At 50.4% G+C, this 22,214-nt stretch overlaps 1 protein-coding gene across 2 annotated transcripts in view; it reads right to left on the reverse strand.

Annotated features, from left to right (window-relative positions):
- Nucleotides 1-410: 410 nt before the first annotated feature.
- CRACR2A (calcium release activated channel regulator 2A) overlaps nucleotides 411-22,214 on the reverse strand; it is a 79,787-nt gene continuing 57,983 nt past the window's right edge. Inside the window, exons 15-17 of one of the 2 annotated variants that reach the window (XM_059934412.1) lie at nucleotides 16,383-16,484; nucleotides 14,152-14,228; nucleotides 411-604 (exon numbers count right to left, since the gene is read on the reverse strand). In XM_059934412.1, coding sequence (XP_059790395.1) covers nucleotides 601-604; nucleotides 14,152-14,228; nucleotides 16,383-16,484 — 183 coding nt within the window. In that variant the 3' untranslated portion in view covers nucleotides 411-600. Of the gene's footprint in view, nucleotides 605-9,143; nucleotides 12,676-14,151; nucleotides 14,229-16,382; nucleotides 16,485-22,214 lie in introns of those variants that run through there. The other variant, XM_059934411.1, reaches the window with a different exon arrangement.

Here is a 22,214-nt window from a genome sequence, read left to right on the forward strand (position 1 = left end):
GCCGTGTTCCGGGACCAGGGTGACAGATGCTAACTTGTCTTCAGGCCTCCAGTCTTGCCCTCATCCTTCCACTCCCCCCTCTTCGAGCACAATGGCAAATCTGAGCGCCACTCCCCTGCTGAAACCCTCCGATGGCTCCTTGTCACCGGCGGGTGATATGTAAAAGCCTCCGGTCCAGGGAGGCTCTTAAGTTCCGGCCTCTTCTGCTTATGTCCCCCACCCCAGAGTCCTCCTCCCTCGCTCTGCTCCAGCCCATGAGCCTCGCAGCAGCCCTGCTGGACCCCAAACGACTTCCTCTTCCTGACAGTTGGGCTCCTCCCCTCCCACCTTTGCCTCAGGGCTTCCCCTTATCCTTCAGTTCTCAGACCCTGATTAAATCCTGTGTTAAAATCCGGCTGCCTCTACCCATCCTCCCCCTGCAAACCCACGGGCAGCTTCACCCTGCTCACCTCTCCCCTCCGCCAGCATCTGCACAGACTCTCTCACTTCCAGCCCTCTCTTTGCTAGTAGCTCCTTCACTGGCTCTGAGCCCCTGGGTAGCGTATTGCTTGGCAGGATGGCACGTATGCAAAGTTTCATGGAAAGTAGTTCAAGACATTGTCAACTGAAAAAAAAAAAAAAAAAAAGCACAACCTAAAAGTTGAGAATTATGTTTTATTCGGCAGACTTACTAAGGACTGAAGCCCAGGAGACAGCCTCTCAGATGGCTCTGAGGGACCACTCCAAAGAGGTAAGGGAGAAGCTAGGATATATAAGAATTTTTATAAAACAAACCCCCAAAACAGGTACTGGAACATCAAAAGATTACTGCTAACTAAAAAAAAAGCAGACAAAACAAAACCAGACATCTCATGTTAATGAATTTAGTGCTTTTCTATGTATGGGAAGATGCAAGAGTCTGGGCTCATTGAAGTCATTCCTTTGATATGTTAGTTAACTATCTAAGGCCAGTGTCCTGTTTTCCTCCATCCTGAGATCCCCTCAGTTGGGCTGCAGTGGCTGATAGCTTTATGGCCGCAACATCCTTTGTTCACTGAGATGGCAGGTGACATTCTTTGTCCACACCATCATGGTAGTGAGACAGGCTGGGACCTGGGACCCTTTGCTGGGACCTCGTACCCTTTGCTGCAACGTTTGCACCTGGACATATCTCTCCTCAAGCAACAAAATACAAAGAAACTGTACGGGACTAAAAATAACCAGTGCATGCTCAGCTGGGGCAAATTCTGGACCAAAAGATACAAAGAGACCAAAAAACCCAACTGCCACTTTTGAAGAGCCTGGAGCAAAAGCAGGGTACTGTGCATGCCTCCTGCACACAACACCACCTAAGGGGTGGGCAAAACACCTAAGCCGCCCCTCCGGCCTGACCCCTGGACACACCCCTACCCTCATCCCATATAAGAAACAAGCTTGCCCCCCACCTTGGGGAGAGAGCCAGCAAGGGAACCTGTTGATTGTTCTCACTCTCCCTGCTGCAGCAGGGGCCCCAATAGAGCCTTGCCTGAATTTCCTGTCTGGCCTCTGGTCAATTTCGATTGATTAAGGAGGCCAAGAACCCTGGTCGGTAATAGTAGGACGATTGGGAAGGGAGTCAGGGATGAAACTGGAATAGGTGGAGCGCGTGGATTCGTGTGTTAGTGTGTGTGTGCACGCGCGCTCGGGTACGTGCTGTGGACCAACAGACATAGGGTGATGGGGTGCAGCACCTGAGCCCCAACGCTCCCCCTGAGTGCAGGGATCACCTACACTGACTGCTGTCCAGGCCTGGTAATTAGAGGGTCTGCAGTACTGGGGAGGTCTCAGAACCCTGTTAGGCCATCTGCTTCGCTCATGACCAGCTGTGTGGACAGAGGCAAACCTTTGAAATGCTCTTAAGGAATCCAGACAGAGGGAAGATTGTGGGTGGAGACACAGAGGCACGAGAGAGCAGATCTGAGGACAAGTTCACACACAGGTGGGTTGTTCACTTTCTATTACTCCATGCCCTTGTTAATATTGGTAATAGTAAACAATTTTTTAAAAGGTCTTTTAACTTCTAATTAAATAAGAATTTCTTGTGGGGGGAGTCCAATAATACAAGGATTGGTATTTTTTTTTTTCTTAGTACTTACCAACCAAGTGTGTTGAAAGAAATAATCCACCAGTGTATTATCGGTAAAATAACAAAATTAAAGGAACACTTTCAAACACTAAACAGACACCAAACAATGACCCCCCCCCCAAAGAAACACAATACTATTATCTTTTTTAAAAATTATTTTTTTAAAATAACAAAATAAACAGGTAAAAGGAGAATAAACAAAAATAAATAAATAGTAAAAATAAAGAAAAACGCCCCAGGTGATTCAATGGGCATCCAAAGCTGAGAACCTCAAGTTGGAAGCCTCACCTTCCTTGTGCAACTGGGGCGGAGCGGTAGGTGGGTCGTTTCTGTGAAAGCAGCTCTCCAGATGCTACCACTGTAATCCCTGCAATCCTGGCCGCCTACCTGTAGATGGAGGACGTGCTGCGGGGTCTGCTCATCGAGCCTCAAAGCGATGACGCTCAGAGATTAGAGGGAATATGGCTTAAATTACAGCAGGAGAAAATTGGGTTAGATCAACCAAAGTGGGCCGAGGCTCCGGAATATCTGGGCACAGACTGTGACCCCTGCTGTGACAGCAGCCTGTGAGGTGTTCACAGGTGGCTTATCGGGAGCTGTGGGGCTCTGGAGAGAGCAAACAGCCTTCCTGGAAAACAGAATGCGGACATTTGGGAAGGCTGGCCGTGACCGCCAGGGAAGTGGGCTGCAGTCTCCTCATCTGGGACAGGAGGGGGCTTGGTGAACCCAGCCCTGGGGTCAGCCTGGCACTGCATTTGCACACAACGGCCAATGCAGATGACCCCCTGGCCAGGCAGGGATTGAGCTGGGAGTGAGGGCGCCCCGCATGCCCGTGGGGTGGTCTCCCTTGTCTCCTATGAGCTGAGGAGGGAACCCAGACCCCAGGGGCGCCCAGACACCGCTCAAGCGGCAGACTTCCATGCCATTGAGAGAAGGGGAGGGGTGGGGAGGGGGGAAATGGGCCTCATGAATGAAAACTGCTCTGGGAGGGCGCAGGAGAGGGGGAGGGAGGAAGGAGGGCGGGGCTGGCACAGAGGAAGGAAAACGCAGCCTCATCTGCTTGTTTGTGTTTCTTGTATTCAAGATGCTGAGTTCTAGCATATTTTTAAATCCATCAGACGTGAAAGGCTGATTTAAATAGATCTGCAGCATGAAGCTGGTAATTTCACTTGCCATGGTGGAGGAGCTGGCAGGACACTGGCGAGGATCCAGCGCCTCTCCCCGCGCCAGGGAAGCTGTAGGAGCACGGCTCTCTGGGGCGCTTTCAGGCAGGTGCTTTCCCCGCTGACTGGGGGAGGGCGACACAGGCTGCGGGGGTGGGGAGAGGGGTAGTGGGAAACTGAACTCGAGATGTGAACTGGCCCAACATTCTCCTGGTCCAGGGGAACCTCCTGGTTTAACCCATCCTGACTCCCTGTCACACACTTATACTACATACTCTCACTTCGATCTCAGCTCAGAAGAATCCTAGACTCTTGGGGTTCGTGGGCTGGAGGTGAGGGCCTGGCAACTCATGGTATCTAGTTTCTCGCCTGCATTCCTTAAAGCAGAACCTCAACATCTGCTTGAATGCCTCTAGTGTCGGAGAGCTCAGTACCTCACGTGGCAGCCTGCACCATTGCTGGAGAGCAGTCACTGGGTAAACTTCCCTGGGATGACGCGAAAGCCCCATCCTCTGCGTTGACTAGTTCTTCTCTTGTCCTCCTGGCATGATGCCAAAGTCAGCCCCTTACCCCTGAAGACGTACTCAGCTCCCTCCCCCAGCCCGGTGCCTAGTCTCCTTCCCATAAACTTACCCCATAAATCTCTGCAAAACCAAAATATTTCTGGGTGCTAAACTAACATATTTCCTGTTGTAGGAATGCATATTTTCCAATGCAACAAAATTCCAGGAACGACAAAAGACTCTGGCATTCAGTTTTGTTGTCATTCAACCCACTCTGACCCCTGCTCTGGGACCAGGCTATGCTTACCGTTGGCCTTCGGTGTATGGAGGTCCCCTCATCCCCAGGAGCTTGTCTCCAGGGAGAGGCGCCAAGCTCCTAAAGAGACAGGTGTGCACAGGTGGGCAGGGGCAGCAAGGCCGGCAGAGTGGGCTGGGGGAGTTGGCTCGGGGCCCTGCAGGGAGGGGAGCCTGGGGTCGTTGTGACGGTGTTTTAATGATGCGTCAATGTATAGTTGTGGGTTTCTAGGTGTTTCCTCCCCTCAGTGCCCTGAAGCTCAAGGGCTGTCAGCAAGCTGGTCTTCCTTTCCTGCTCCCTCATCTCCTGACACAGCCCAAGACAAACATCGGGTGTTTTAGAGCCTCAGTGGTGGCATTGAAGAGGATCCATCCTTCACTCATTCATGGAACATAAACGCTTGTGAAAGAGGTTGTTCAAAAAATGTATTGTGGGAAAATAGACATAGCATACATTTACAGTTTTAACCATTTTAAAATGTGCAATTCAGAGGCATTAAGTACATTCACAACAGTGTGTGCAGCCATCACTCACTGCCCTCCAAGGCCAGAACTTGTGCCTCATCACAAAGTGAAAGTGTTTCATAAACCATGCGGGTAAAGATGGTTCGATTAGGAGTCTGGTAGCTAAAGTCTTAAATCCGCCCATCCACCAGTCCGGTGTCTGTTACGTGCCAGGCCCTAGTAAATACAAAAGTGAATGAGACCTGAACCCTGCCAGGGGGAGCCTGGAGTCTGGATGCCGGGCCCCCGTCCACCTTCAACGCAGAGGAGGAAGACACAGAGCGTTCTTAGACCAAGTGTCTAGCTTGGAGGAATGCAGGTTTTCCTTGTTTTATTAGCCTAGCGAAATGGGAAATGCTCTTGCCTGAGACCCCAGCTTTTCCAAGTACCAAGACTTGAGGGATTTTCTCTCTTGCCTATTGTGTTTTGGCTCTGGTCTCTTCACGGGAGACAGATGTGGTAACTAGTTTGCCTAGAGCTTTTCAGTTGACTAAGCCCTGTCCCCAGGGTTCTCATTTGACCTACACATGCCTGGTGAGGGTAGTCGGGCAGAGAGAACTCTTTTACAGCCTGGGAAGCTGGGGCTCAGAGCATCAAGCAGGTCCAGGTTCTGCCCAATGCCGCAAACTTGTGTGTAGGTTCTCACTCTGCACAGGTCTTTAGGGGCTAGAGAAAGCCTTTGGGAGAGGCACCGCCTGGGTGAAGGTGGCTGGTTCCACACCAGGAAAGAAGAGGGCCGGGCAGGGAAGTATCTTTTAATGCTCAGAGGCATGGAGCCCAAGTCAGATTGAGCTGTCGAGCTGCCAGCGGGAGCCGGGGCGGCCGCAAGGTGATGAGACAGAGACTTTGATGGGCCTCACACTGTCTGAAAGGCAATCAAACCACAGCAGCTGGAACGGTCCTCAGCACTTTGTGTTAAAGCTGGAAGCAGCTCCACATTGGAGCCAGCGGGCAAACCCCATGGGTCTACTAGGCCACAGGGGTCCAGGTGTCCAGCCAAATGACCCACCAAGTGGTGGGCCTTGCTCTCGAGACACGATGCTCTGCTCTTAACTGGACCTTTAGGCAAACACTGCTGGCCAGACACTGTGCCCAAAATGAGGTGACAGAGGTGAATGTTCGTGCCCTCAGGGTATCGGTCCGTGGACACTGTGTATAAATAAGCTCCACACCCAAACTTTACAGGACGGCCCGGCAACCCATGGACTGGATGTTGGATCACCCCAACCCTCTGCCCGTGACCTAGTTCTACACCTGCTCATTGAACCCCACTTCCATAGTCACATGACCCAAACTCATTCTTATGCCCCTTGAGCACCACATGTTTTAATTCTTCTTTTTGAGTCAAAAAAGATTCCATCCTCTCTCTCCATGTTCTTTGGGCATTTTTGCTTAGGAGTGCAGTGTTTTTATGTGTAGTATTTATTTTTATAGGTCAGATGGGTGCAGTCATAATCATTATGATAGCACAGGCCTCCTTGGACCTAGGAGTCCTTATTTTTGGGGAGTGGAATCTCCCGGTGCTGTGACAAGGGCCTGCAATTACCACTTCTGGATCAGAGCCCAAGCCCTGATAAAGCCCTAGCCCTTGGAGGGGATCAGTCCCTGGACCTGACCCAGTCCTGCCCAAGGATGATAAATGGCCCAGCCTCACGAGCGCTCCTCAGTTTCCACATTGATCTCAGGTCCTCTGCCAAGCACCATTCGGCTTCCCAACCCCCATCACTTCTAGCAGGGTCCTTCCTAAACAGGGCACTTCGATTATGTGCCCTATTTGTGTGAAGGGTAGAGTTATGATGTTCTTTGTTACTGCTGCTGCTGCTAATTAGCGTGTCTATTAATAGAAACGTTAATAGTTAGGAAGTGGGGAGGTTTAGAAAGCTCCTGTATCCTGCCAACCATCTCCATCCTCACCCCACCAACACACACCCCAGGATAAGGAGGGAGGGAATAACTAATGACTATGGATTTTGACTGAATTGGTTGGAAATTGTAGAACCACTTTCTGTTCCCCAGAATGATAGGAAGAGAAATAGCAGGAAACCTAGGGCCAGTCAGCCACAGGACAGCTAAGTCTTGGTTTTTGTATGCTTATATGCTGTGATTTCATTATTTTGAAGTAATTAAACTGCTTTTTAAATAAGCTTCTGATTTGCAGTCTTCCCACACCTATCCCTTGTGAGTGAAGCTTTGTGGAATGTCTGGATTCCTGGCAGGAAGGAGAACACTGCCTGAGGATTGCTGGCCTCCCTTCACTTCCCCAGGGAACTGGACACCTCCTTGAGAAGCTCATCTCCAGCAGGGCAGCCAAAAGCTCAAGGTGGAGGGGAGGGTTTCTCAGACCTAAACAACTTCTGATTTTAAGGTGCCTCCTCCAATCTAGAAGAGAAGAAAGACTTTGGGGAGGAGGTTTGGGATGGGGCTAAGGAATGAGACCGGAGTCCTGGCTACATTGTGTGAAGTGGGAGAAGGAAAGCAGGATGGCAAACAGAGCTTGATTTGTGCACAGGGCAGATGGCTGCCAGTGTGAGGTCTTTGAAACTTTAAATCCAGCTATTTAAAATATGTTCAAAGACCTAAAGGAAACCATGTCTAAATAACTAAAGGAAAGTGTGAGAGCAATGTCTCACCGTAGAGAATGTCAATAAAGAGACAGAAATTATCAAAAAGAATCAAACAGAAATTGTGGAGTTGATAAGTACAATAATAAAATTCACTAGAAGTACAATGAAAAATTCACTAGAGGATCCCAACAGCATATCTGAGCAGGCAGAAGAAAGAATTAGTGAGCTTGAAGATAAGGCAATTGAGATTATCCAGTCTGAGGAACACAAATAAAAAATGAAGAAAGAAAGAAAAATGAACAGAGCCTCAGAAACCTGTGGGACACCATCAAGGATGCCAACATATGCACAAGCAGGTTCTATAAGGAAGGGAAAGGGAGAGAGGAACAAAAATAATATTTAAAGAAATAATAACCAAAAACCCCCCAAATTTGATGAAAGCCATTAATTTATACACCCAAGAAGCTCAGTGAACTGCAAGTAGGATAAACTCAAAGGGATCTATTGTTAAACACATCAAAATCAAACCACTGAAAGACCAAGACAAAGAACTTTGAAAGCAGCAAGAAAGAAGCAACTCATCACATACAAAGGATCCTCAATAAGATGAACAGCTGATTTCTCATTAGAAACCATGGAGGCCAGAAACAGTGGGATGGTAAAGTCAAAGTACTGACCAAGGGAAGAAACCCTGTCAATCAAAAGTTCCATATCTGGCAAAACTATCTTTCAAAACTAAAGGATAAATTAAGACATTTCCAGATAAACAAAATTGAGACAGTTTGTCTCTAGCAGACCTGCCCTACAAGAAATACTACTGAAATAAAAGGACACTAAATAGCAACTTCAATCAACATGAAAAAAATAAAGAGCACTGGTAAAAGTAATTACATAAATAAATTAAGATGATATAAATGTATTTTTTGTTTGTAACTCCTTTCTACTGACTTAAAAGACAACTGCATAAAGCAATAAATACAAATCTATGTTGATGGGCATAAAATGTATAAAGATGTAATTTATAATAATAACGGGGGGGGAATGGAAACTATACAGGAACAAATTTTTTATACTATTGGAATTAAGTCATTATTAATCCAAACTTTTGTAAATTGAGATATTAATGGTGACCCCCAGGGCAAGCACCAAGAAAACAAATAAATTATACATAGTAAATAAAATTACAAGAGAATTACAGTTCTACAATAGAAAATTACTAAGACAAACAACAAAAGGCAGTAGTGGAGGAATAGAGGAACAAAAAGGACATCTGAAATATAGAACAGAAATAGCAAAATGGCTGACACAAATCATACTTTACCTATCACATTAAATATAAACAGATTAAACTTTCCAATTAAAAAGCAGAGACTGGAAGAAAAGATTTAAAAACATGATCCAACTACATGCTGTCTACAAGAGAACCACTTTAGATTCAAAGGCACAAATAGGTTGAAGGTAAAAGGATAGAGAAGATACATCAGGTGGAAGATGTATCAACCAAAAGAGCTGGAGTGGCTGTACTAACATCAGACAAAATAGATTTTAAGACAAAAATTGTGACTAAAGACAAAGAAGCACACTTTATGATGATAAAGGGTCAATTCATCAAGAAGAGATAACAATTATAAACATACAAGTGAGTGAAGTAAGTCAGACAGAGAAAGAGAAATATCATATAATATTGCTTATATGTGGAATCTGAAAAAAAGAGTACAAATGAACTTACTTACAAAACAGAAATAGAGGTCACAGATGTAGAACACAAACTTATGGTTACCAAGGGAGGGATAAATCAGGAGACTGGGATTGACATATACACACTACTATATATAAAATAGATAACTATTAAGGACCTTATTGTATAGCACAGGGAACTCACCCAATACTCTGTAAAGACCTATATGGGAAAATAACCTAAAAAAGAGTGGATATATGTATATGTATAACTGATTCACTTTGCTGTATAACAGAAACTAACACAACATTTTAAATCAACTATACTCCAATAAAAATTTTTAAAAAATATATAGTAACTTAGAAATAGAGCCCCAAAGTACATGAAGCAAACTGAGATCTTTAAGAGGAGTACAGGAGAAGCAGCTCTGTCCTAAATATTTGACCCCCATGACTCATTATGGTGCTTAATAGTCTAGCACTAAGGATTTATTCCTTTGAGTTAAAGTTTTGTCTCCTTTAGAGTTCTTTGTTAAAGTATAAATATGGCCCTGAACACCACTGGCATTAACACCTTAGCTGAAATTGGCTTAAGACCCTTTGGAGCAGTGACCACTCATGACAGAGTCAAAGGGTTGAGCCATTTATGATGGAGGATGCAGGTGCCGCCTGTGGCCCGGGGGGAGAGAAGGGGGGAGAGGAGTCCAAGATTGGGCGGAGGTATGAACACTGGGGAAAGAGTACAGGGCGGGGAGAGGTGGGAGAAAGTCAGGGTATCACAGAGGAACAGAAAAGACCCCAGAGGGGCTGTGAGGGGAAATAAGTGTGGGACAAGGAGCAAAGCGACAGGGCTGTTGGTTTGGTGATGGAGCTCGTGGTGGCCACTCAGGGTGAAGGCAGCAGCAGACCCAAGAGGAGCCCAAGGAATCGGAATTGGGGAGCGGGCATGCCCGACGAGCACAGGGCATCCCTGGGTAAGCACCGGGAACGGGCTGAGGCCGGGAGAACCACGGCGGGGAGGGAGAGTGGTGGGGCGTGGGCCCGACTGGAAAACCAGGAAACCCGCAGGACAAAGACGGGCAGGGCCAAGAGGCAAAGCCGGACACAAGCTCAGAAGCCGGGGGAACGGGCTGGACAAGCAGGCACACAAACGAGGTGGTGTCCGTGCGGTTCCCAGTTACGGGAGGACGCTTAGTGTTAGCTGCTGCTAAATCTGAAACTGAGGCAAGGCAAGGGGTCTGGGCAGAAACTCGACCTTGACAATGACCACAGCCCCTACTTGTCAGCACCTGTGTGTTCTGGGCACTTCACATGCACTGCCTCCCGTGATACCTAAACGTCCCTGTGAGGTAGACATGGGAACCTCCCGTCTACAGACAGAAAGGAAACCTGCTTAAGTGACTTGCTCAGGGTCATTCCCGCAGCAAGGGGGTGGAGCTAGGAGGCTTTTCTGACACACTGTGCTAGGCTCTGGGCCGGGCTGGCGGCCACTGGGGTTGCTTCAAAGGAATAGGGAGGGAAGGGGCAGCTGAGACCCAGGGACACAGAACTTCTGAGAGTCTCTCTGAGGGCCCCCTCTGCCATTTTTTTTTCAGGTGGGGTTGGAGAAGGAAGCAGCAGAGGCCTAACGACCCTTCCTGCCCCTCTTTCTGCCTGGATCTTTGAGGGTTCGTGGGGATTTACCCAACATGCTGCAAGGCCAGGCACTAGGGTCAGCTCACCCTGCTCGAAACCCAAGCCAGGGACTAGTGTCTGGGGATAAGGGCACCTGTGGGCTTGGGAAGCCCCAGGTACAGCCTGCTGGCCCCATGAGTCCCGTTGACATCTCTGTTTTTTGTCAGAAGCGGGAGAGCTTGTTCATTTTCTCCATGCTGTCCCCTCTCTTCTACTGCCCTCCACATGCACACACACAAACATTGGAGGGCCACTTCTGGGTGACCCATCCCACTAGTGAGACCATCAGCAGTGCCCCCTCTTAGGGAAAGGAGCTTCCTGTGGGTCCCTTCACACCTGGACTGGGGGCCAGCAAAAGTTAGACAGTGAACACAAGCCCTCTTAGCAGGAAGAACCTGAAGCATCAAACAGCCCACCCCTTATTTTACGGATGTGACGGGGGCCCGGGAGGGAGCAGGCGTGCCCAAGATCCTGGGCCCCTCCTGGTGCTCAGTGCTGGCTTTTGTCCCCCACCTGTGTGGGCTCCCAGGGGCCTACAAAGGCTGGACGAGAGAGAAAGTCTGCACACGGCGGCTGGCGCTGGCTTGTGGCCCATGGGCTCTGACCCTGAGGCTGGTTTGGCAAAGAGGCCACAGGAATACCCTTGGGAGCTCTGGCCGGTGGCTTTCCCTCCCGCCCCACGGTCGGGCTGGCTGTGTGCAGGTATCTTGAATCATCTTCTTGGAGGCCTGTGGATACTTCCTGCTCCCTTCCTTCCTGCATGCCCCACCGCACATGGACACCACCCAATTTCCTACAGGGGGTCTGGGTCTAGCCCTAGAATGGTCATCGGCAGTGATATTTATGATCATTGCATCCAAACTCCCAGCCAGGGCAAGAGTGCCCTCGCCAACCCCCTGGACACCAGCCAGTGACGCTGGAGCGCTGCCAGGGGTTGGGACCTCACCACCTAGTGGACGGGCCCACACACGGGCCCAGATCAGTCCCCTCCATCCAAGTGCCCTGTGCCGGGGCCCTCACAGGGGTGCCAAGGCCGACAGCTACCCTCTGTTCACGCTCAAACCCCAGCAAAATGTCAACATCACAGCCACACTTTTAAAAAAAAAAAAATAGAGCCTTCTAGAAAAAAGTAACATAAAGTGAAATCAGTAACTGTGGACCTGGTGTTGGGCCTCCCTGCCTGTCTGTCAATCTACCCTGTTAATCATCATGTACAAATTTTGAAGAGCTATTTTGAGAAACATTTAGAAAATGGCTTTTACATAGCTATGTATACTTATTTATACCCTCAGACATGGCCTCTCTGTTTAGCAACAGATGGTTTTGTTGCCCTGGTTTTCATCTCCTAGTCAAAGTTAAGCAGTTAGTAAGCCCACTCCCTGACCCCAGGCGTACATTTATCGCCCACACTCCACCTTGGCGTCAGGGGTCTGGGTGGCCGGCGGGGAGCAAAGGCTGTGGTTTTTGCAAGGCATGGCCCCAGAGACCCCAGGGGGACAAATACTGGAGGCACGGTGGCTGCTGAGAGGGGAGGGGCCCAGAAGCTTGGGAAGGAGCAGGGCCACTGGGGGGAGAGGCTGGGACACGATGCAGGTGCCCCAGTGTGTTTTCTCAACACCCGCGGGCGTCTCAACGTCCACGAAGCATGTGCCAAGGGTATCCCACTGCCATCCGGAGAACAGGCTCCAAGGCCAGACCAGCTGCCCCAGTGCTGTGTCTTCGGCCTACAGGAAGCAGCAAGTCTGCCTTGCTCAGTTGCCATGGCAACCTCAGTGCCGAGGCTCCTAAGGGCAGGGGGCGAGAAGGGAGGTGGGAAAGGCACGTGGTGGCCTTTCTGGAAAAGCTCATCTGTTGTTTCCCCAGGAAACCAAGCTGGGGGGAGAAAAAAGAAAGGAATGGGCAACTGGGTCTAGACAGAGAAGGGGGAGAAAGACCCCAAGATGCTCCAAGAGCAGCTTTCCTGACGGGCTGTGTTTTCCTTCCTTTGGGGTGGGGGACATCGCTGACAAGGATAAAGGTCTGGGTGGGCCTTGGTGAGGGCATCTGTGCAGGAGGCAGGGTAGGCCCCGTGGCCTCAGGCCTGGGTGGGAGTCCTAGGGGGCCTGTATCAGCCGCAGCAGGCTTTCTTCTTGGCGGGGCGGTCAATCTGAATGGTGTCGTCCCTCACTGTGTCTTCTTGTTCCTTGAGGATCCTGGGAGAGGGGAAGGTAGAGTGTCAGCAGCAGAGGAGCTGCTAGGCACCTCAGGTTACAGGCCATCTGGGTCACGAGGAGGGACCCAGCCTCCCCAGAGCATCAGAGAGAGTCCTCCAAGTCTCCCCCGGCGAGCACAGGTGCACGACTATAATTTGTAAAGCCAGAGTGTAGTCAATATGGGTCCTTCATAACACCTCCTCCAGGAAGTCTCTCCTGATGCTCTGATAGCACTTGGATCCTTTCTCCGTTCTAGCCCCATCACTGGGTGTAATGCACTGCTTCTGTGCTGGCTCCCTCAGCAGAGGGTGAGGGGCTGACGGCAGAGACTGTATCTTTTGTCTCTGCAGCCTATCACAGTACCCAGCACACAGCAGAGGCTCAAAAATTATATTTATTGGTTATTAACTTTATGGTGGGGCTTCCCGCATGAGCACAGCTCCAGATTAACTATAAGAGGTGAAGGATTAAAAATAGCATTAAGTATCTTATCCCTGCTTTATACTTTCCAAGAGCTTTCACCTGAAGCATGTCTTCTGATTTTCACAACAACCCTCGAGTGGGCAGGGAAAGTACGATGGATGTTCCTTTGCTGGGGGCAAAGCTCAGAAAGGCAGGGTGACTTGCCCCGGGAATCAATGGCAGAGAAAACCCTAGAATTTTCCCCATAACTCCGTAGGTCTTCCATAACTCCACCACCTCTCCAGTGCATTGAAGAAGTTGTCCTGGGCTCTTAGTTACTCAAATAAAAATATTTTTTAGATGCCCCAAGATGAAGGCTGAGCGCAAAATGAGCACTAGTCAGTATTTGCCGGCTGGATGGATAGATGGATGGAGGGATGGATGGAGGGAGGGATGAATGGACAGACGGAAGGAGGGGTGGACTGATGCCTAGATGGATGAATGAGTGAATTGCCCAAGGAATGAAATGGGGCTTGTGTGGTTCTGTTTCCTTACTCTCAGTGTAGGCAGAGGCTTACGTGACCGGTCTCTTGAGTGCTGTCCTCTTGGGTGCCTCTGCGTCCCCCATCGCAGCCCCTCTCCTTGGGTCCCCCTCCCCCTCCCCCAGGAGCCCACAGTATAACCCAGCTGGCTGCCAACTAATCCCTGCTAAAATATTAGCCAGCATTGAGGGGCCTCTGATCTGACCTTTCCCAGGAGCATTTGCATTTAAAAAGAGGATCCCTGGGAAAAAGGCAGCCTTTAAGGCTCAGAAGAAGACTGCACCATTGTAAAGCAATTATACTCCAATAAAGATGTTAAAAAAAAAAAAAAAGGTAATGGATTTTGACAAAAAAAAAGAAGACTGCAGTTGGGGGGCGGTCGGGGTGACAGGCAAGGAGGCTTTCTTTTTGTCACTGTGTTTCGGAGGGCTGTCCCTCACCCCTGGGGTCCCACACAAAGGCCTAGGCCTCCAGCCGCTCTATCCAGACGGCTCAGATGGACAGAGGGACAGGCTCAGTGGTGTCTCTTTACCTGGCCAGATGGAGCACGGACTCTTGGGTGTTGTGACCGGAATAGGCACTGCATTCGTAGAAGATCAGGTTGTGCTTCTGGAATCAGAGAACAGAGGGCATGAAGGAGAATATGGGGGGGGGGGGCTGGAGGGAGCCATGGGGGGCATGGGAGAATGCCCCTCTGCACTTACCACACCCTCACTTCCTTGTGTCGTCCCCTCCCCACTCTGTACCAGGTTGATTTCTGTCCCTCGTGCTCCCTGACTGATGCAGGTTCTGGAACTATCTCTCAGGGGAGCCGTAACAACTATAAAACAACAGGACCTACACTGCTGCCTTCATGTTTTACACTTTCTGGAATTGCTGTCCGGGATGTATGGGCTCCTTTCTTTTCACACCAGCCTGTGATGCAGGCTGAGACACAGAGGCCAGGGTGGGCAACATCCGTCCCACTTTACAGGCAGGGAAACTGAGGCTCAGGAAGGTACAAACGGCGGGTTGGCCTGTTCAGGTCACAGCGGGGCTCCCAGCAGCCTGCTTTCCCCAGGACACGGGCACAGTTAATTCATACACCAGTTAATTAATACTCCGGCTGCCCATGCCGTCCGCACTGGCGCCACAGGACAATTGTCCATCACTTTGCTAGGCCGAAGCTGGACGGTGAGAGTGCAGGTATGGGTGTCCTGGCCAAGGCCCATCTTATTCCACTTATCACTCCCATTAACAGGTTTCCTGCTTCCTTAATGACAATGATAATGGCATCTGGCATGAGCCCTGGGGGGTCGGGTAGCTGAGTGCAGACACTTCTGTGGTTGCAGGTCAGGAGGCCCCGCGAACGCTGGCCCAGCTCCATCCTCTGCCTTCACCCAGTCTGGTCCCTGCACACCTCGGTTGGGCCCTGACTCCCCTTCCATCTGTGGAAGGATGAAGGCTCTGTGTGGGTGCGGGCAGCACACAGGACCTAGAACTGGGAGACGTGATTTGCCTTCCAGCTTTGAGTCCCGACCCCACCCCTGGGGCCAGGTGATAATTTGAATAAATCACTTAACTTCTCGGAGCCACAGGTTTTTTTTTCACTAGAAAGGAAGAGAGAAAGAGAGAAAGTGAGAAAGAAAGAAAGAAAGAAAGAAAGAAAGAAAGAAAAAGAAAGAAAGAAAAGAAAAGAAAATGGGATGATAAACTAAAAACACAGGTCTGCAGTTCCTTAATCAAAAACCTTGGATCCAGATGTATTTTGGAATCCAGAATTTTTGAGTTTTATAAAGCGAATACTTGTCTATAATGTGTATTATATAATAGCCTCTGTGGATCTGGGATAGCACGCTATAATCAAATATATTAATAATTCTTCAGTGAAATATTTGAATATTTGTTCAAAGTGAGGTAAACAAAACCCATAAATAGCCTCACATCGGTTCCGGTCAGGTTTTTTCTGCCAAACGCAATGCAAAAGCCTTTGTGCTCAGAGCTCCTTGGGCTGGGAAATGTGGATGCAGCCCATGGACATGCAGCTGCGGGCCTTTCTTCCTCCTTTTCCCCTTGAGTTTCACCACCTGTGCCTGCCTTCCTAGCCTCTGAGGTCCTGAGTCCCTGTCTGGAGCAAGCACACTGAGAATTATGGAATCCTGGGGCTGGGAAGCCCTGTCTCCCCAGACACACAGTTCCCCGAAAACCACTCTGAGGCAGTAGAGGAAGCCAAGGAGCGAGCATGGCTTGTGTTGCTGCCTGACTTCCATCACGCCGCAACGGTTCCCTGCTTGGGCAAGAGGGCTGATGCTTATTTTAATGGTCAGCTTTGCAGCGCCTGCCCTGAATTTATCTGGAGTTTGCAGCTTGGACGCTCAGTCTTGGTAGGAAGGATGGATGCTCTAACAGAGCTGCCCAAGGAAGAGCACGCTGCCCGACAGGTAGTGAGTGTTTCATCCCTGAAGGCAACCAAGTAGGGAAACACAGATGATGGGATTCAAGGATCAGCTAGGGGACTGAAATAAGTAACTTCCTACTATCTGAGGATTCATAATTCTGAGTTCCAAGGAAGAGAAGCTGGGAAATTCCCCACACCTGAGTCAAGTTCTCTGCGGAAAGTTCCACATGCAGCAGCTGGACCAGCCCCACGATGCCAGGACACCATCCAGCCCGCTTGCTGCCTTCACAGGGGGCTCTCAGAGAAGGTTCCCACACCGGCTCTTGGGCACATGCCCGACTCCCCTCGGGGTCCCTCCCTGTCCCAGGGGGATGCTCGCCCCTCACCTTGGCCAGCTGCTCTCCCAGGCCCCGCGGCACTTCCCGCTCTTTCTCGTTGTCAACTTTGTTGCCCAGCAGAAGAACGGGAATGCGGTCTCCCACAGCTTCCTGCGGAACAGATAACCCCCCAACTGAGAGAAGCATCCTTCAGGAGAACCGGGAAGGGCAGGTGGAAACACTGGTTGCAAAGACACAAACTAGCTTGCGAACCCCCTGCTGCCACAAAGGCTGGCGATGACAGAGTCACCCCAAAGCACAGAGGGGACCACCATCTCCCAGAGCCCCCGTTTGCCGGGCTTCTGCAAGGTGCTCAAGGCTGCCTCTGGGTGCCTCCCAGCCCTCTCAGCGCAGGGACCCCCCCCTTTACCCCGCTCCTCGGGTCCTGGCTGGAACATGCAGCCTCCCCGTGAGCTGGCACTGGGAGCAGGATGAGGGCACAGCTGACGCTGATACCACAGGTGTCCGTACGGAGCCCCCGAGGGCGTTCCCAAGTGACCAGACTCGATCGATGTGACCAGAATGAACAAGGAGCTGCTCAATGGGTTTTTGAGGTGGTCCAGGGGCTGCACGGTCAGAAGTGTACCTCCGGCGGCCTTGACCTGGGCACGTAGCTCCCCGAGGGCTGGGTCCAGATCCGATTCACGGTCTTGGGTCCACAGCGCGTGATACATGACTGTCATGTGCCTCCCTGGAGGTCACCCCATGGGGACGACCCCTGTCCTGTGTGTCCTGGCTCTGAAGGAGCCCTGATCCGGAAGAACGGGGGCCACAGCAGTCGTATTTCATGGGCCAGAAGAACAGGTTTATTCCAGGGCTCAACACTACTTACTCCTCCAGGGGCTGTGTCCTGTGTCATATCAGCCAGGGGCCTGCACCCCAGGGTCCCTGCACCCAGGGTCCCTGAACCCTAGGGTCTTTGCACCCCAGGGTCCCTGCATCCCAGGGTCCCTGCACCCCAGGGCCCCTGCATCCCAGGGTCCCTACACCCCAGAGTCCCTGCACCCTACATCCCAGGGTCCCTGCACCCCAGGGTCTTTGCACCCCAAGGGCCCAGGACGCATAGCTACTGAGTGAGTCAATATGGTAATGTTCACATTTACGCAGGTTGTTATTTTTGCTTTGTGAGATATTTAATTAGGGGCTTTTAATCATAATTTGGTAATAAATAGGTATTCACTGCAGCTCTGTTTCACTAAGTAGAGAAGGCCGTGGGACACCAGAAGCCTGCCGGCGGCTAGTTTCGCCAACAGTTCGGCTGCTTTACCCTAGACCCCGTCAAATAAATGTCCATGGTCCATCTGACAGGTCACCTGTTTCGGGTTTAAATAGCATCACATTCGAAATGAAGCCTCCGTGGTTCCTCAATCTACACATTCATTTTTATTGCAGTTCAGCAGTGAAAAAACCTCTCATGTATTAAATGAGAATGTTAAAGCTCAGAGAATCCAAAAGAACATCCAACAAAGCATTATGAGGACCCACCCTTTAGTATACGGGGCCACCTTTCTCTAATCCTTGGCTCTGAATTCTTATTTCCAATGACCTCTCTGCTATTTAGTGTCTCATTAACCAGAACGCTCTAAAGGCAGTATTTCCACATATTCGTGGTGAGATGGTAATGAACGTTCGTAACGATGACTCAGAGGCCCAAGATCTCACAGTGCCTTCTGACCCTTCAGAAGTAGACTGACTTATGCACATGGTGGTGGATGTGCTGGGTAGACTTCGCCATATTCCAGTTATCTGCGAGTGAGAAACCCACTGACGGCTACGTGCGTGGACCCTGAGGCTTCCTCTTGACCAGACTGCGGGTACCGGGAATACCCCGTCCCCCACCTGTGCTGTGCCGCAGAAACTTGTGCGAAGAGCTTTTCACAGAAAAGGAAGAAAAGAGGAAGAAGCAGGAATATGGGCCAAAAGACTTGCTATTTGGAGCACACGCGCGCGAGAGATATTTGTAGATGGATGTGTGAGGAATGACTAAGGCTGGTGGGGTTTCTTGACATGGAAATGCTCTGAAAATAAGAGCATCGGGCTTGAAATCCCAGGGTGGGATTCTAGCCTGGAATCTGGTATTAGTTGTTACGGGCAATGGCTTGTTCCTCCCTTGCAAAGGGGATGCCGGGTCCTGAATGACCCGATAGGATGAGGTAGGAACAGTCAGCCCAGCATCTGGGCCCTGCACCATGAGCAGCAGGGCTGCCTCTTGGAAAAGGAGAGGCCGCCTTCCTTCCTAAAGTGATTCCTGGCTAAAAAAATAAAAATAAAAGAGCTTAGAAGGAGCAGGAAAAAAAAAGCCCAGGCCCCAGCTGGAGCGGTGGTTTTCTGTTCTTTGCAGCGTTCCCCTCTTATACAAACTCTCTGGACCCCTCGTGTCCCCTCCCAGGGCCCTGGCCTGTGCTGATGTAGGAGAATTAGGCCTATCTCCAAAGACGTGGCAAAAATAAGTGAGAACACACATAAGGCCAGGGCGTGTGCCACCCATTGCAGACAGCCAGGCACCCTCACCCCGGCCCCAGGTCACCCTTCGACACGGGAGGCACTGGGGCTGGGCTGGGGGTTTCACGGTCCTCTCTGACTTGAACCTCGAGACTTGAGCTTTTTGCCTACACTTTGCACCATTCACCTACTTAACGAGGGTGTTGGCCTGCCCACTGCTTGGACAAAGAGGCTCATAATTATCCACCAGATGAAGCCACACTTACTTTTAAAAGTCCAAAGGGCACCTCCTTTGGTGACTAAGTCTAAGGCCACCCAATGTCTGCAGACATTTTTATAGGTGTTGCTAAAGTCCCATGGGCACACCAGGTCAGAGGGACCGGTCGGAGGGCAGCTCCCGGGCTGGCCACAGTCTCTGTGCAGGAGGCCCAGGCTCTGTCCGGCTCTGCCACGTCTCTCTGTGGGACCCACCTGGATCCCTCCTCTCTTCCCTGAGCTGTGAGGTGGGCTCCAGAGCTGGCTTCTGTCCTCCCTCTAGCCTCTCCGCCTTCCACCACTTCAGTTACCTTTCTCTGAACTTGAACTTCTTGGAAGACACACTTGTTGAAATTCAAAAGATTCCCCGTCTCTGATTTTCACTTACAGGAGCTGTCAACTCAGAGCAAGGGTTGGCTTTCAGCTCAGGACGTGCAGCTGTTGCATTTGGTTGGTTGTAGCGTGTGTGTGTTTGTGTGTGTGTGTGTGTGTGTGTATGTGTGTGTATATGTGTGCGTATGTGTGTGCGTATGTGTGTGCGTGTATATGTGCATGTGTATGTGTGTGCATGTGTGCGTGTGTGTGTGTGTGTGTGTGAATACCTATTTGCTGGGAGGCAAGAAAAAGCACTTAGCCAGGCGAGTGCTGCTATTTCTCCAGAGGCAGAACAAAAAAATTTCTCAGCACATTAAAGCATGCATTTATGCTCAGAAGAAAATGACTGCAAAATTATATCTTGGGGGTTTCCATATTTATCCGCCCCCCTGGACGATGAGTCAAAACAAGATTTATTTGCGTAGTTCGTTCTCAACTGCCAGCACTTTGAGCTCAACTTGGAACGTGGGGAAAAAAAAAAAATCAAACTGCTATTTTTTGCCGTGTGCTGTACATTGTCACCGGTGACAAAGATCACAGAGTGAGAGCCAGTCAGCCATCCAGGAAGGGAGAGGAAAGCTGCAGAACTATAAAACAAGAGGCTATGTGAGATTAATCTCCCTGGCTTTTTTCTGGCTCAGAGGCACTGGCCTTGCTGGTTGATGACTTGGGTCCGATGCCACTTCCTTGATGCATAGGCCTAACAGGACAGTGCTCTTGGCATGACAGAAAGAGCCAAACGAGATGTTAACACGCCAGGACTGCAGACATTGTGGACCAAACATCTGGATTCGGGAGAAATACCAGCCCATTGGGCTTGTACCACATCCTATCTTCTCTACCTGATACAGGCCCCAACGTCTTCAGATGTCCAGGGTGCCTCACGGTCTAAACAGGGGGCCCTTAGAGCCTGACCAGTTTCTCCTCTAGATGGGACTGGTTAAACCAGTACCACGCAGCAGAGATTTGGTGGTCAGGAGGGTGGGGGATGCTGAGTTGGTAGGAAGGTCTAACTGCTTTGATTTCCTGGAAGTGCACAGGAAAGCTAAATGGCGGGAGAATCAGCACAGAGTGTGTCTGGGCCCCGCTTGGGTCTTTTCTGCAGGAGGCCTGCGGGCCAGGTAAAGGTGCCGAGGTGGGAGAGGAGGGGGTGTGGGGCAGGACACCTCATAAAGCAGAGCAGTCGCCCCTTCTCTTGTGCCCAAGGCATTTGGTTCCCTCTGGGCTGGCAGGGTTCTCTCATCCACACACACTTGCTCCATCCCGGCCCCCCAGAGGGTCAAGTGCCAGCCCCTATAGAATGCGGGGGCCAGGAGGAACCTTCCAGACCCTTTGGTCCACCCCTTCATGGAGTGACTGGCCCACGCTTCACGGCCAGGCGGTGGCTGGGCTGGGACGATGAAAATGTCCTTTGCAGGGAGCTCCACGCCCCCCCAGCAGCTGTTCCTGCCCGACACAACCTAGGAGTCAGTCTTTGCCGTGTATAATCCGTGGCAATTTCAGCCCTCTCCTTGGGTACAGCTTTTCAGGTTGATGGGGGAAGGGGCGCTGGGAACAGCTGGCCACCATTCACTTAATAATAAGGCTTCCGAACCCAAAGCCTGTTATTAAAGCTCCCCCTCCACCCTCCCTTCTCCCGGCAAGGCGAAACACTGGGAGCGCTATGGAAATTCAAGGTGCGCCACAAACATCAAGTGCTGATTATTTTCAGTTTCCCCTCCGATCCAATAAGGTGTCAAGTTTTAATCTATCACCTGACGTCTCTGATGGCTGGTTGCCAAGGCATAACGACTTCGCTTTTCAAGAATCTTGAGAACAACTGCATTTAGGATGCCACGGCTCTGTATCCTCAACACACAACCCCACGTGACACACCTGCTCGCAGAACCCTGAGGCCGCTGCATCGGTGCATCACACTGAGTCCTCCAGAGCGCGTGGCGCGGGCTGGGCACGTGGGTCGTGCCCCGCAAATTCTTGGTGAAGGAACACAAACATCTTTGAAAAGGATTTAGAATCTTGCTTCTCAAAGTGTGGTCCCTGGACCAGCAGCATTGGCTTGTTAGAACTTGTTAGAAATGCAGAATCTCAGGCCCCAGCCCACACCTGCTGACCCAGGATCTGTATTTTAACCAGGTCTCCAGGAGATGCTTCATGCATATTAGAGTTTGAGAAGCACTTGTTTAGGCTGGAAACCATGGTGGCTGAGAAACAAAACCACCTGGGGGACTTTTGCTTTTTTTGGTTTTTTGGTTTTTTGGATTTCCAGGACCTGAATCATTCTCTTTGGGCCCTGGTGTCTGTTTTGTTTGAAAGCTTCACAAGTGATCCTGATGTTCATCTAAGTTTGGAATCATCATTTAAAATTTACCTGTACCTTCTGCAAAAATTTTAAAGCAGGAAAACGCAAACTACAAATTATACAGAGAAGCCCCATCCGCATATGGATAATCTGAGTTAACCACAGACGGATCTGCCATCTCAGCTTCCACTGGGGAGTGGCTCAGGCGATGCTTCTCGGCCCTACCCCGGGCAGGAACAGGCCAGTCACGCAGTGCTCGACCCAGCTTTCTGCAGAATGGCCAAACTCATGCTTCAAGCTGCAATGATGACCCCCTGACATTTCTTCACCTCCACCACCACCTTCAAATTCAACCAGACGTTTCACTTCCTGGCTAGATCCCAGGCTCTCTGCAAAACAGGGGCCTTAGAAACTACAGCTCCCTACTAATGGCAGAAAGCGTAGTTCTGTAAGTTTCTCTCCATCCATCC

This window comes from Balaenoptera ricei, chromosome 10 (assembly GCF_028023285.1).
Source record: "Balaenoptera ricei isolate mBalRic1 chromosome 10, mBalRic1.hap2, whole genome shotgun sequence".
NCBI lineage: Eukaryota > Metazoa > Chordata > Mammalia > Artiodactyla > Balaenopteridae > Balaenoptera > Balaenoptera ricei.